The sequence below is a fragment of the Scomber scombrus genome, chromosome 11 (assembly GCF_963691925.1).
Source record: "Scomber scombrus chromosome 11, fScoSco1.1, whole genome shotgun sequence".
In the NCBI taxonomy this organism is placed as follows: domain Eukaryota; kingdom Metazoa; phylum Chordata; class Actinopteri; order Scombriformes; family Scombridae; genus Scomber; species Scomber scombrus.
In genome coordinates this window covers 25,698,840-25,714,406 of record NC_084980.1, presented here as the reverse complement: position 1 = coordinate 25,714,406, position 15,567 = coordinate 25,698,840, and the positions used below count along the sequence as shown (strand labels likewise).

At 38.9% G+C, this 15,567-nt stretch overlaps 1 protein-coding gene across 2 annotated transcripts in view; it reads left to right on the top strand.

The window, feature by feature from the left end:
* The window catches only part of cadm3 (cell adhesion molecule 3), a 91,816-nt gene that overhangs the window by 55,915 nt on the left and 20,334 nt on the right, over positions 1–15,567 (top strand). For both annotated transcript variants that reach the window (XM_062429049.1, XM_062429048.1), the window contains exon 5: positions 7,199–7,336. In XM_062429049.1, coding sequence (XP_062285033.1) covers positions 7,199–7,336 — 138 coding nt within the window. The remainder of the gene's footprint in view (positions 1–7,198; positions 7,337–15,567) is intronic.

Sequence of the window (15,567 nt, the reverse complement as noted above, 5' to 3'; positions counted from 1 at the left end):
GGCCTAATAGTGCAAGATGACATTTTTGCCTCCCTTGTGTTCATACTCAGTCATGTCTCCTTTGAGACTGATTGATGGCTGTACAAATCAGTCTGACTGCAGTCTCTCTTAATTTCCCTTCCAAACTTGGAGGATTGTGACAAATTTGAATGGTTAATTTGAATCTTTTCTTATTTTCTCTTCGGTTGTCATGTTGTTTATAACAGTTTTGTAACAACGCCCATTTTTTTTCTACCACACAGTTTAACACCAGTCATGGAAAATGTAGCCCTCAAAATTACACATAGCTTGAAAGTATGAAATAATGGCTCAAATTCATTCACCTTGATACACCACTGTGGCATTGTGTTTGCCTTAACTAGCCCACAGCATGCCCCCGCTCTTCTTGTATGGAGTCGTTTTTAACTGTAACTTGCCACGAGAAGCTGCCTGTCCACGTGAGGCAACATATTGGTACTCTAGCAATTTAGTGTTGCACTTCTATAAATTTAGGGGACTTTTGAAAGACCAATTCAAATAGAATGTCTAAAATCAATGCAGCAATGCAGTATTGGGTAAAGCTCCAAAAACACTGCCAATAATACAACCCAAGCCTTCAGTTTGTAGCACAGGTTTTTACTGGAAATGTTGTTGTTTGCCATGGTGGCATCATCATGGTTATTTTCTCTGACTCAACAAAGCTCCTCTGGAGCAGCAGAATATATTATTGTTACTATCATCATCAGTCTTTATTAAACAAGGACAGTGCACAAAAACATTAATCTCAAAATGAGAGGAGATGATTTATGCCAGATTTAGCTATTAGCTAATTCCCATCTGCAGTCCCTGAGCAGGTACACACAGAACAATCACCAGACGCTAAAAACATTCATTTGCATGAAACACCATTACAGTCTCTATCACACTTACAATCGTAATGACAAATCTATAAGCGCATATAAATACATACCAGCACATTTATCCAGCCCAACTATAATATTACAGTTCATTACAATTAAAAATCTCAATCATGGTCAAATTAATGTCTACATGACTGGTTGCTCAATATCCATTTTTTGCACAATGGGAAAATGAATGAAAATGTGCTCAGCTGGAAGCATATTCCACAGTTTGATAGCTGTGAATGAAAAAGCAGGTTGTGCAAAGGCAGTCCATTGTGTTTGAGTCTGAGTTTAAAGCATATCAAGAGGTTCTGCTCATTTGCTCCGAGCAGAGCTGAAAAAAGCTCTTCAGTGGTGAAAATGTAGCATTGTAATTATCTTAAACACCAATCGAACATCTGAGAACAGAATGAAATTTTCAACACTTAAGAAGTTTAATTGGATCATATTTTGCAATGATGATGATTTAATGATTTGCTATCTGAAACGTTTAAGGTTTGTTTGAAAATAATCTCAATTGGTTTCAACACAGTCTTACTGGCCTGGGACCAGCAGGATATACAGTAATAAAGATGGGAAAAAATCATAGCATGCAAAAGTGTTTTCGATGTTTATATTGCTAATTAGTTCCTAATATGTCTAAATTTAACTATGTTATATTAACTATGTTTACTCAACTTTTTAATATGGCTTCCAAAAGTCAAATGGTAATCCAAAATCATCCCTAAATATTTAACCACTATAATGGTTTTGATAATTTGTCCTTTAATTGTCTTTTTCCATTTTTTTTGTATTCAAGTTAAGACACGAGTCACTCAGATGATGAATGATGTGTCCCCTTTAAATGATTATTCTGCTAATCTACAATGTCACGGTTGAACTGAGAACAAGAAACCATATTAAAATATTCCAAAACTCACTTTAACCCACTCAGAGTACCCTGCTATGACTCCTTAGCCTTACTTGTAGACGTCTTCATCCAGTCTGATCCAGATTCTTGCTTACAGCGTTAACCTGTAAGGTTATGACCTCATATAACTCTTGCGTAGAGATAAACTGGACCCTCTCATCTTCTTTGAGATGGATGTTATTACCTATGTGTGATGCTTCCTTGCAGCCAGCAATAAATTGTGGTCACCCTGTCAGTGGTGCGTGGGCCTGTTTATTGATTGTATTTGGACTAATCGTCTTTGGACCCCCACAAACAGTCTTTCAAGTATTGATTTTTATTTGTCAAGTTGTTATTGTTTTACAGTGTCAGCTAATTCTGGATATATTTCATGGTTTCACTTGAAGATGAGAATAAAGCATGCTCGGCAATACAGTAATGCACCAACTAATGGCCATGCAACCACAATGGAGACTTACTGTATAGATAAGAGAGACAGCTGGGAGGTTGTGGTGGCCAGATTCATGGTTAACATTTCAGGACATCCAATGCCACTTTTTAATTGCTGTGTAATACAATTTAGTTATTATTTCTGCTGATCATGTTAAACCATATTTATTCAACAAATGGGTTTTCACCACTTGTCTTTGCATGCTTCCTGTATGGATAAATCATTCTTTATGAAAGGTTTTTTATCAGATTTTGCAATTTTAAAATCACACAGCTTTTTCTAATTCAATACACCATAATTTGCCAAGAAATATTCAGATGGAAATCAAGCTGCAGAGGGTTCAGAGGCCTAATTCTCTTGATAAATGCACTTAGTGGAAACAAGAGATGCTAAATATGTGATATTTGGAGTCGGGCATGGTGGCTTATGTTTATAATGGCTGCTTTGTTGCTGAGAGACTGCAGGGTTGTTCCTCAGATTTGGGTTTTGTGTCAGTCAGCAGATGTGGAACCGTCCTTAAATATATGTACATATATATATATATACACACACACACACATATATGAGTGTGCTGTAAAGTATACTGGAAATAATTAAATGTAGTTGCTCTGGACAACAGCATAAGTACAATGCCTGAAATGGTAATGTAATATGTGTGTGTGTGAGGGGGGAGGGGATTGTGCGTAAAAGGGTGAAAGCAGGTCCACTTTTTGCTTTTTAAATTCAAATTAACATGATAATCACTTCTCCAAATGTCTTCCAATGTTGCAGTAATTGTGATTCAAGCTTCTTTATAAATACAAAAAAGTACTTTAATTGACGGCTGTGACACTGTATTCCGCGTTCAATGCATATTTCATGACCCCTGAGAGGGAGCCAAAACCATCAAAAATGTATGGTAAAATGTCTAAAAGGCATGGACCCCTGTGGGGAAAATCAGGCAACGATATCGAGTTTTGGCACAGCAGCATTCATGTGTGTGCTTTTTATTCTTGTTTTGACATGTGCAACGATTTGACGGACACATACACAAATGCAGACGTAAGCACACAACTGCTGAGTACAGTCCGTTTTAAATGGTTGTGTGTCTGTTAGTGTGAAATGTGTCTAACTGCTCTCTCCTGAGCTAACCAGCACATTATTTATAATGGCTTTATTCTCTTATTCTCCTTGTTGAGGAGAGGGTCTCGACAGGGCTTCTCCAGCCAATTCTATATGTGCACATATTATTCCCTCATTAATATTCAATGCTGCTTTACTGCCAGAGAGCTTCCGCACACAGTGCACTACATCAAAAACGGCTACATTAAATATTGACCACGTTTTTTATTTTTTTGATCTATACCTTGGTTAGTTCACAGCACTTTATATTGGTACTTCACTGTCTGTCTGTTTATCTTTCTGTCTATCTTCAGGGAGTGGACAAAATGATAGAGAATTAAACAACATCATCTATCTATCTATCTATCTATCTATCTATCTATCTATCTATCTATCTATCTATCTATCTATCTATCTATCCATCTATCTATCTATCTATCTATCTATCTATCTATCTATCTATCTATCTATCTATCTATCTATCTATCTATCCATCTATCCATCTATCTATCTATCTATCTATCTATCTATCTATCTATCTATCTATCTATCTATCTATCTATCTATCTATCTATCTGGCTTGTTCCTCTCCTGTCATTCTTCTCTCCCTTCATATTTGTAATATTTTTTGAAATATGTAGAATTTTCGAGCCTACAAAATTCAATAATTGGTACAAACTCTTGTCACTTTTAATACAAAAAATCCTACAGTACCAGTCCCCTTCCTGACATCCCTTTGTGCCTTGGTCTATCCATCTCTGACTTTCTGTCTAACTCTCTCTGCTTCAACATTTTCAGCTCAGTCTCTCTCTCTCTCTCTCTCTCTTCGTCTCTCACTCTCTCTCTCTATCGCTCTCTCTCTCTCTCTCTCTCTCTCTCTCTCTCTCTCTCTCTCTCTCTCTCTCTCTCTCCCACTCTCTCTCTCTCTCTCTCTCCCTTAATGCACAAGACTGTTGCATGCGATAGACAGCAAACTGAATGTTTATTATTTTCAAAAGCAAAATGACAGTACACTCTGCCAACACTGGAGAAAAGAGCCGCCCACAATGGCTGCAGATGCACGGCAAGAAATGTTTAATTTTTTCCAACTCTTGCCTTAGACCATGATGGTGATGAAGACAAAGAGGATACTGAAATATGCAGAGATTCCTTTTCCTGCTTGTGTTGTTTACACTTTAGCTTGTATTCCATGTTAAAGTAGTAATTAAGCAAAAATGTTTCTAATTTTAACTGACTGTGCTGGAATTTGGAAGAACACCTCTGGGAAGGGAAGATGTATCATGATATTTTGGTTTGGCTGGGGGCTTTCTGGTGTTTCACTTGGCTAAAGTCAGTTTGATTCTGACCTTTGGCTCATTTGATCCTTCTGTCCCTCACAATCTTTTCCTGCAAACCATTACACAAGACACCAGTGTCCCCCACATGATTGTTTAGTCAGACCATGGATGTCTAAAGAGAACTGGACACAGTGTCATAGGCGGGCCCCGGCTCATTCCTATGAATGTTTCCCATGAAGCATGAAGCCAAAAATGCCACTGCGTGTGCTCTATGGGCCCAATGCACTCATGGAGCATGCTCACTAGAGACGTCAGGATAGAATGATTTAAAAAGTGATCAGACCAAATGGATCAATTTCTGATAGAGAAATTAGTCATTTGTGTCATTTAGAACAATTGATTTACAGACATCCCTTTCACAATGTAAGTCTATGGGGAAAAAGTATTTTTGGGCCCAATATTGTCATGTGACACAGTTTTGCCACTATGTCAAACTGGCTTCGAAGTCAGATGCTCCTCCTGTATCACGTTCTCTTAATACATCCATGAATCAGACTCATTATGACTTAGATCTTGGTTTTAAGTAATGCATTCTGGGAATTGTATTTAATAATCTCTACAAAATATAATATACTTGACATTTTGAACTGACCTGAAGAACTAACTGTCACTCACACAATACTATTTACCAGACTCACTTAAATTGTAGGAAGTAAATACAGACCTCATGCTGTTAAAGAGATAACAAGTGTTTGGGTTTTTTTTGCACTGAATTAATTGCATTTTTATTTTCATCATGTGAGCATTTTAAGTTTTTATTGCAGATGTTGTAAAACTTAATATTTGTCACAAGTTGTTGATGGAATGTTAAATCAATGAATGATTTCATCATTTTATATTGAGGAATGTTTTTTGTTTGTATTCAGCTCTTGTAAGTGTCTGTCATGTGGTCTTACTACAAACATGGTTAGCATTTTATTCAGATTCATCGCGAGATTGATGAGTACTTAGTGTCTGACCTTTTTGGAGTGAATTAATAAAGAAAAATGATATGTTGTCATGGAGTTTCAATATGACATATGTATTACTAATGGCATTTTGCAAACAATTGATACATTTTGCAATGAATCACAACTTCAAAAACCTAACAGTGATTAATATATATGACAAAGAGACCACTTGTTAAAAAAAGCATTAGTATATTTTTTCATACAACTAGAAAGGCACCAATCTGATCCAATAGTTTGGTATCAAGTCCAATACTGACCTTGTTGGATAACCAATCCACATTAAATCCAACATCTTACAATATTGTTATAAAACTCAGTGTTTCCACTATAACTTACATTTACTATGTCATGGCATGTCAACAACTGATTTTTTAGTGCCTCAGTAATCCCTGCTGTCATGTTCCCTGACGTTAAAATCATTCTAACTGCTGGATGAAAATGAGATCTTCTTTGTTTTTACAAGAGTTAATTGGTGTTTGTTGTTCTTTATCGTCTAATTCTCTCTAAAACTCAATTACAAAATCTGTCAGTGCCCTCTAAAAAGACCCATATGAGGGTTTTTTCATGTGGTGCCCCCGTCATCATAATGACGTCTTTTTTCTAATTGATTCAAAGTCTGTTACAAATGACAGTTAGGGAAATGTTTCATACAGTATGATTGTTTTTTGCACTGCCACCACTATGGTTAAGGCTTGGTTAAGGTGAGAAAAGATTGTGGTTTTAAAGAAACCGACATTGAATGTTCATACAAAACAGTAACACCAACCGCAATCTGCTGCATCAATGTCGGGCCTTGACGCTATAACAATGATCATGATATGCTTTTTTGTCTCTGAGAGTCATTATTCGGGTATCCACAAGTGGGCGTATAGAACATATCAATATTTTTGTGCACCGGCCCTGATGGACAAATCACGAGGCAGCAGGTCTGATGTTTCTGGAAAGTCACGATGAACACCTTACAGGCTTTTAAAGGACCAGAGCTGATAACCCCTCACCATCACCCATCCTTCTCAAACATTTAGGTGAACCTATGGTGGCCGTGAAAAGAAAGGTGTTTTCTAGAGCCAAATATGGTGCTGCAACATGGAGGAGCTGCTCCCTATGTAAATATAAAGGGCTCATTCTAAGCTAACGAAAACACAACAATCCTTATTTTCAGGTGATTATACAGAAATCAAAACATACTTATGAATATTATATTCCATTTCTGCCAATAGATCTGTTTAAAGGTCCTTTAAGATAATGTAACACATTTGTTTCCGGAAGGTCACGGCGAACAGAAACCTTACAGACACTGAAGATAGTGTAACACATTTGAGCTGCTGTGCTATGACTCCAAACTATTTTTGGGGCAAATAAATGCAAGCCTGTATCCAAATTTTTGTCCCACTGGGTTTACATCAAAGCTTTCAGAATGTATCATATTTAACTGTCGATACCCCCCCCCCCCCCCCCCCTCGCCCTCAGTTCAATACAATACAAATTTGCAAATATACGCAGTAGGTTTTCCTGTTTCTGGTTACAAGGTGAGCCTTTGCCGCATAAAAGTTTTTTCTCTGACTCTCAATGTCTCTCTCCCTCTCCAGGAGTGCCCGGTAAACCTCAGATCTCAGGCTTTGAGAATGCAGTGCCGGAGGGGGGCAAAGTCACCCTGACCTGCACCAGTACAGGAAGCAAACCCCCCGCCAAGCTGCATTGGTACCGGGGAGACCAGGAGCTGGAAGGTGAGAAAAAAGCAGGGAATGTGTGGACGCTCTGTGTGTGAGTGTGTGTATTACAGGGTCAGAAAATGTGTGCTGGACGTGTCTGTTGTTGTACTCTGGCTTGTTGGATCAGTTTGTGTGGTAAGGAAGCGCCTGGGTGTGGTAATGAGCTTGACAGAGTGTGTGTGGCCGCAAGGATGTTCTGAAGGAATGCAAGGATGTGGTTTTTGTGTGCATATGTATGTGTTTGTCTGCGGGCTTAAGTGTGTGATCCTGTGGTGTACAGCGTGTATTGGCATCCGCAAGTGAATATGTTTGTACTCATGCGCACCTGCCTTGCGTGTGAGCGTCTGTGTGTGTGTGTGTGTGTGTGTGTGTGTTTGTGTGATGAGCTAGCCTGTGTGTGAGTGTGTGCTCTATCAAGCTGTGTGTGTATTGTGTTCATGCCACGTTGCCTGCTGTCTCTCTGTGTGTCCTAAACCTGTGTGTGCATATGTGTGTGTGGAAGTGTGAGAGCATTCTGCTGGTGTGTGTGTCTAAGTGCAGAAACATGCTGAGCGTGTTTGTGTTTGTGCACTTCATTCCTTCATCTCCTGATCCTGTGAATGTGTGCCTATGCATGTATCCAGGAAATTTATACTTTATATATATACTTTTTATTTTGTGTGTGTGTGTGTATGTGTGTCGATGATGCGTTCATTCGTGCGAGTGTGTGTGTGTCATCCGTTGAACTGCAACATATCTGCAACTGGGAGTGACACAACAGAGAGAGGGAGAGATAGCGTAGGTTGGATCTAGCTGGGATAAGGACAGAATCCAACAATAAAAGGCAGGGCGGAGGAGAGGATGAAGGGATGAGGTTGAACAGAGAAACAAAGATGGAGCTTTGCAAGAGGTCAGACTGACTGGTCTTTTGTTACAGATAAACGGGAGACATAAGCAGGGAAGAGAAAGAGGAAGACAGAGAGAGGATGTCTTGAGAGGAACAATTAAGCGTCTTTTTTTTTTACAGATGAAGTGAAAATCAAGGATTGGCATCCTCTGACTCACACCATTGGTATTGGCAGTGGTAGTGTTTCTCCAGATTACAACTACGTTTCCCGTTAACTCCCTCCCCTCCCTTGCTTCTTGTTGCTTCATCAGTCAGAGGTTTGCTGTTTAGCTTTACCGAGCAGAACAAACATGTTAGAAGTGTTGTTTTCGGTCACCCTTTTGCTTCTTCCACCATCTGCCATCACCAGAAACTCTAGAAGCTTTAAGCTCTGTTTGGCCTGGAAGAACAGCGCCTTCTGTCTCAATGCAAATACCTTCAGCAGATGTCCCACCAAATCCTACTCTGTGTAAACTGCAGTGTTTAGGCTGGTAGATCTTTTTTTTAACAGTAATTATACTAATATAATATGATGATATAATATGATAATGATTTATTGATGTGAAAATGCCACAGACGCTTTGTAATGCTTAAATGGCTGTATTGTGTCTCGATGCCTTGGCATTGTTAGTGTTTGCTATAGTTATGGATTGAAATGAATCAAAAGAATGGACTGAAGATACAAAGAGAAGGAGGAATGGGAGAGCTGCCCGCCTGAGGACAGATTATCTGGTCTTTTTTGTTACAGCTGAACTAAAAACAGTACACAGAGGGAAAGGGTATAGAGAGCTTTTTAGAGAGATTGGATTTCTGTTTAAAGGTTCAACTCACTCAAATTAGAAAGACATCATTTTCCCTCTTACCTCTAGAGGTTTCTTGCAAGGCAGATAGTTTTGCTTTTATTTGCCCAGGCTTTGAGACATCAGTCTCTTGAGATTTCTGCTGACGCTCCAATAAGATGGTGAACACAATTCTATTTGTGGTGTTCGCTGCATTGAGAATTTCATTTAAACAATGTTTTGATTACTCTGGATAATCCGCAGACCCTACTGAGAACAGCTTTCATAGGAATTTCAGAGGATTCTTTGTGCCGAGGAAATAGTCCTTATGAAAACTGTTGGACGAGTCAGCATCCGATTGCATTGATATTAGGTGATTCCACACATCTTGATACATCCAATGCCAATATCCTGTGCCAGTGAAGCAATTAAGTTTAATTTAATTTAAATTTGTATATATGAGGACTTTTAGTCTCTAAAAAGGACTGGATCTTACAACTCCCATAATGCAATTTGACAATATCTTTAATTAGACTCTCTCTATGCCCATATCTCTCAAACTACACACCTTAGTTTGTAATGCAGGCTTTCTGTTAAAAAATGCTGTTTCTACGCCTAGACCAAGGTAATTAATGTGTTAAATCTGTGGAGTATCCCTTTAACTACAGATCATTTGCCATGACCTGTGTTGGCACATGCAGATATTGTAGAACATTAAAAAAAAAAATGCTGACATTGAACATTAAAAAGCATTGTCATTGAATGTAATCTGTGTTTTTGTAGCATCAGCTTTCTTGTTTGGCAAGATGATTGCATCCCAACTAACAGGGACCTTCATACTTTCTTGTAATGTGGGTGAACTGACCCTTTTAAATGAACACTCCTCAGACAGAGAGAGACTTGAGGGAGATCAACTCGATGTTAAAGACGGTGTGTTCGAGGCCTAGCCCAGCTGTCCTGACACTGCACACACTGATCAGTCACTGTTTGAAACACACACACACACACACACACACACACACACACACACACACACACACACACACACACACACACACACGCACACACACATACACACAGACACCTCCAGTAAAACACGCAAATACTGGTAATGGACAGATGATAATCACAAACACACGCAGAGTGCTCATCTCCGGCTAGGTAGCGGAAGAGCATCACGGGTCAGTGTGCTATTATTACAGTTTCCCATTGTGTGTGTGTGTGTGTGTGTGTGTGTGTGTGTGTGTTGGAAAGATGAGCCCATAGACTGCTGCTCACCAGTGCTTCCTTGACAGCTTCACTGACAGTAAGTGACAGTGAGGGGCTGCCGAGAAAAACAGGGAACAGAGAGAGAGTGAGTGAATGAGCGGGAGTGTATGTGTGTGTGCATGCATAAAAATAGATGAAGCGACTGCAAGGATACCGAGAGAGCGATGGAGGCTGCAAAGAGCCGACTAGAGAGAGAGAGAGATAGAGAGAGACACTGAAGGAGAAAGAGAGAGCAGAAGGGGAATTAAGAAAACCACAGACGAAGAAGCGAGGCGGCTTTGTGGCTGAGTGGGAGTGTAGGCTAGGGAGAGAGGATGAAGTGAAGGGGGACCAGTTTTAAAGAAGAGAGGACTGGAGAGCGCAACAGGAGAGAGGGAAGAAACGGAGGGAAGGCTGACGAAATGGGGAGAGAAATCCGGAAAGCGGATTTAGATAGTGAGAGAGGGGAAGAGGATGGGAGACGGAGAGCAAGGGAGAGAGCGGGAAAGGGAGTGGTAATTGAGAAGAATGAAAGGCTAAGAGCTTTGAAGACTGTATTAGTTGTACTGTGAGAAAGGGCTATGGATCATTTAGTGACATCGATGTATTGGATTGAGGATAATGGGGATTTATGGTGGCACTTAAGGCCATACCGGCTGAATACCAGCCCAAATTGTCATAATGCAGGACGTAGGGCGGATGGTGAAGGGTACATGGGCGTGTGTCCGTATGGAGCAGTGTAATGTAAGAGACGAGTGAGAAGGAGACAGCGTTCAAAGAAATAATCACATCCTTAAAAGTAGCATCAAAGCAATGTAAAAATTACCCGTTAAAAGGAAAATTCCTGCATTCAAGTTTTTATAAGTTAGAAGTAAAGGTTATTATGCCCAATGGCACCTTTCATATTGCTTCATTATTATATATATGATATCATCTCTGCTTTTTGCTGCTTTAAGGATGCCATGGAGTAGTTTTTGAGATGTTAAGGATGTTGAGGCAGGATGTAACACGGAGAGGATTTGAAAATGAATGTCAGCAGAAGGGAAGGTTGTATAGTCTGGAGTTAATAAACTCAAAGTCAGTTCAATCACAATCACGGCACGTCGGGAAATGGAACAAATCCAGGGCTTTAATTAACAAACACATTCATCATTGACAGTTTTTGATCGATCAATTTATCATTTAGTCTATAAAATGTTTTTAAATTGGTTGTTTTGTCTGACCAACGGACCAGAACACAAACATATTCAATTTTGCAGTGTTATGATGACTCAATACCGCTTATTATTATTGATTCATTAATGTGTGAGCAGAATCTCATGTTAGCCAATTTTCACTATTTTACACAATGCCAAGTAGATTACTCAGTAACAATGTATGATATGTCATAAGCTGCTCATTTGTTTTGTATTAAAAATCGTATTTACTGAGTAGTGAAATAAATGTAAGGGATTAAAAAGTACAGTAATAACATTTGAATTGTAGTGAAATAGAAAGGAAATATTAAAGTAAAGCACAAGATCTTCATAATTATATTTACATATAGTATTTGATTAAAGGTAAAGTCACTTTCCACCAATAGATATACGTCCAGAATATGTCCCGGCAGCTATGTGCACCTGGTAATCCAGTAACAGGACTAATTAATACGCCTCCCAAATATGATGACATCATATGAACGCTCAAATAGGACTTGATAGCTTTCACCAGTCCATAATCCGATTTAAGCTTAAAAGTGATGACTGTTTTGATTATTTTAAAACCTTCCCTTATCCAAGGGGAAGGGCTTTTGCTGAGCATGCACGGTGGTGTTAAGCCATGCGTTGCTTCCTATTCACTGTTTCGTTTTTCACACCACAGAGGCGCCAAGTGGAACCTTCCAGAGTCTTCTGCTTCAGGCGACCGAGCAGCTCCACTGGAGTAGCTGGGGGTTAAGTGTCTTGTTCTGCTGGCATAGTTGTTGAATAATAACGAGTTTTACTGACTCTTTCATTTTACATTCCCACAGCGGTCCAGCTGGTGTTTTTTATATTACCTTTTAAGCCAGAATTAGTCTATGAAATGTCAGTAAATAGACAGAAATCCCCATCAAAAAATTGCCAGAGTCTAAAGTGACAACTGGAAATTGCTTGTTTTTTTCTGACAAACAGTCCAAAACACAAAGCCATTCAAGTAGGGCAGTGAAATGTCACATTTGAGAAGGTCTTCAGTTTGATTTTTATCTGAACAATAGTACGGTGATATGAAACTCAGATGAGCTGCAAATCCTCACATTTCAGATGCAGAGCTCAGCTAACGATTGCCATTTTGCTTGGTAAATGTCTCAAAATAGTACACTGATTAAGGAGTTTATTGTGGATAAAGAGGTGACGACAAAGTAAAGACTGCAATCAATCTATTAGTGCTAAGTGCATTATGTGATTTTCCCAATTAAGAAAATGTCCCTTTAGACTTTCTTTGGCTCAGATGACTATTATGAATCAAGTGGTCTGATTTCCTTCATTTTAGGACTTAGTCATGTCCCACAAGATGTCACAGCTGATTCTGAATTAAAAACTCAGGCTGAAAAAGTGCTTTTCGTTCCATCCAGTAATCGATTAATTGACTAATTGTTTCAGCTCTAATCCAGAACTGTGGCCACAAGCACTCTTCTGCAGCCTTAAAAGCCCCAACACGCTGGACGCAGTAATTACTGCAACCAGTTGTTTGATTCTCTTAATATGATTATTTTATGGTGGATTGTACGCTTGAGGGTTTAAGCATCAGTAACACCAGTGCCTCATCTGCATCACATCACCACCTTGGGGAAAGTTAGTCTCAAGGATGTGCCGATTGCCCACCTTTTTTATTCGAGGAACAGGAGTTTCATAGAAAAGTACGGGCATCCCATGAAAATTTTAGCAGGTTCTGCAAAGTCGAGTTTAAATATTAAAGAATAGGGCACACACTTCCACCAATGTTAAAAAAAATAAATTGAATATTCATTTATTTTTAATTATTTATCAGTCATTAAAAAAATAACTTTGATGATATTATATGTTTTTGTAATTTTGTTAACTGTTGTGAACTCTTGAACTGTATTTAATAACAGTTAATGTGATGAGGTAATATTTCATAAACTAAATTAACTGAAGGTTATGATATAAAAACCTAAACCTTGAGTACTGAGTTGAGATAAATGTTGTGTTTCAATGTGGTCGCACTTGTAGCAATGCCTATATATCAATTCACTCAAATTACAAGAAGCATATTTTTCCATTTACCTTTTGAACTATGCAAATAGTTGTAAGATTTGCCTATGGTTTAATCGATCTGTTTGTGGTGCTCACAGTATTGAAGAATCACATTCAACAGCGATATCTGTTTCCAGAAATAGTGCTCCTGTTTCTAGGGATAATCCACAGACCTCCTCTTAACAGCTTTCTTTAGAACTACTTTCTGCCAAATAAATAGTTTCTTGTCCACAACTGTTTGTTGTGGATTATCCAGATAGAGATGCTATTCCTGGAAAAAGAAGTTACTGCTGGGGAGGGACAGAGACGGATTGACACATTGACCATCATTATTGGATTAACCAGTTTTATTTAGCGAGGATAGTGACGACTCTCAGAGAACTTTTGCCACAGAATGATCATTCAAGGTAATGAACTATCGCCACCAGGTCATGAAGTTGAGGCTGGTAGATTGATGGAAGTAGAATGGAGGACAGGAGATGTCAGGGAATGGTATAAAGCTAGTCCTTAGCTTAGGTGATGAAAAGGTAGTTAGTCACTTACAGCCATTTTTGATTAATCTCACTCCAAAAAGTATTTTGATATCAGCTACCCTGACTTCTAACCACTGCCATTATTTTCAGTTGGAAAAAAGGCAATTCAGCTAGTGTTGTTTTTTCTACTTGGAGCAGCAACTTCTAACACGGTTGGTTGGGTCAGCAAATGATATATATCAGAGAGTCCTGGCTGTTTCATCGTGGTTGATGAGGGGCCGCAGAATTTGGCTTAACTGACCTTTCAAATCCAAGGAAATGCATAAAAGCATTCCTTGCACACAGTGTGTGTACTGTTGAAAAATGACCTGTATTAAAACAATACTGCACAAAGGATTTGATAATGTGTATAGTACTGCAAATATAATGTGAAATATCCCCTTTAAGAGGTAGAATCTGTTAGTTTGTTGGTAATCCATTGCAACACAACCTGTTACTGCTGTTTCCAGTCCAATTTGCTCGTTGCTCCAGTTGCAGCAGCTGACATGCAAATCTACCCTGATTATCTTATAATGAACAGAGGAAATGTGAATTATTAGTAAATGTGCATCACAGCTGTCTTGGGAAACACACTTAAACTGACTGCATCTTATTTTTTTTGGCTTAATGAATGTGTTGAGTCAGTTCTGTGACCCCTTGGGCCTGAAAAACGTGTTAAAACTCAATTGTATGATTTTGAAAATACTGTACCCAAGAGTCAGCAAGTAAACAAATGGGATATCTTCATTCCCAAGTCTGGTTTTAGAGATCCATGGTCTTTAATAAAGGCGATATACTGTCTGTATTTGTGTGTATAGAGTAAGAGAGAAGGTAGTGAGAGAGACAGACAGTGACGAAAAGACTCCTGAGTGGCGTAGGATTATTGAAATGCACCTGGAAAGTAAACTAATTTACTCTGTGGGTCAGAGGAATGGTTATGGTAATAAAAAGAGAGATGGCATTAGATTCAGTGGTATTTGAAGAGTTCTCTGGAGGGGGAGGGAGGAGGAGGAGGAGGAGGAGGAGGATGAAGAGGAGGAGGGAACTGTAATATTTTGTGTGTTAGAGAGAGGCAGGAAGAGTGAGGTAGAGCGTAAAGTGTGTGTGCAAGTGTGTGTTTTCCAATCTGCTTCCATGCCACTATCTCCTTCTCCTCTGTGTATATGTTATTCATGAGCTTGACCTACATGCGCCCATGCTTATATGTGTGTACGTGTGTGCACGTGTGTCTCACTCCATGCAAGAAAAAGTGATAAGGTTCTGGTCCACTTTCCAAGATTCACCAACCACTTTCACGGTCTGACCACCCAGTTTGATATATTTTTTTGCTTTCAATAGAGTGCGATCTCCGGATGAAAGTCTCCACTGTGTTTATGCTTTCATACTTTGTCTGGTCTATACTTACAACTTATACACCCAGTTCCTTTTCTTCTAAATGAATGAAAGGGAATCCACAGGAAATGGAAAAGTGCCTTTACTGTATGAAAAGATGGTCATATTGTTACTTAAAACTTACAAAATGCAGGATTTAAAAATAAAATAAGAACAGACCTGTTTTTATCAGGCACATTTAACAAAATATGGCTGCAACAGATTGTAGTGAAGATGC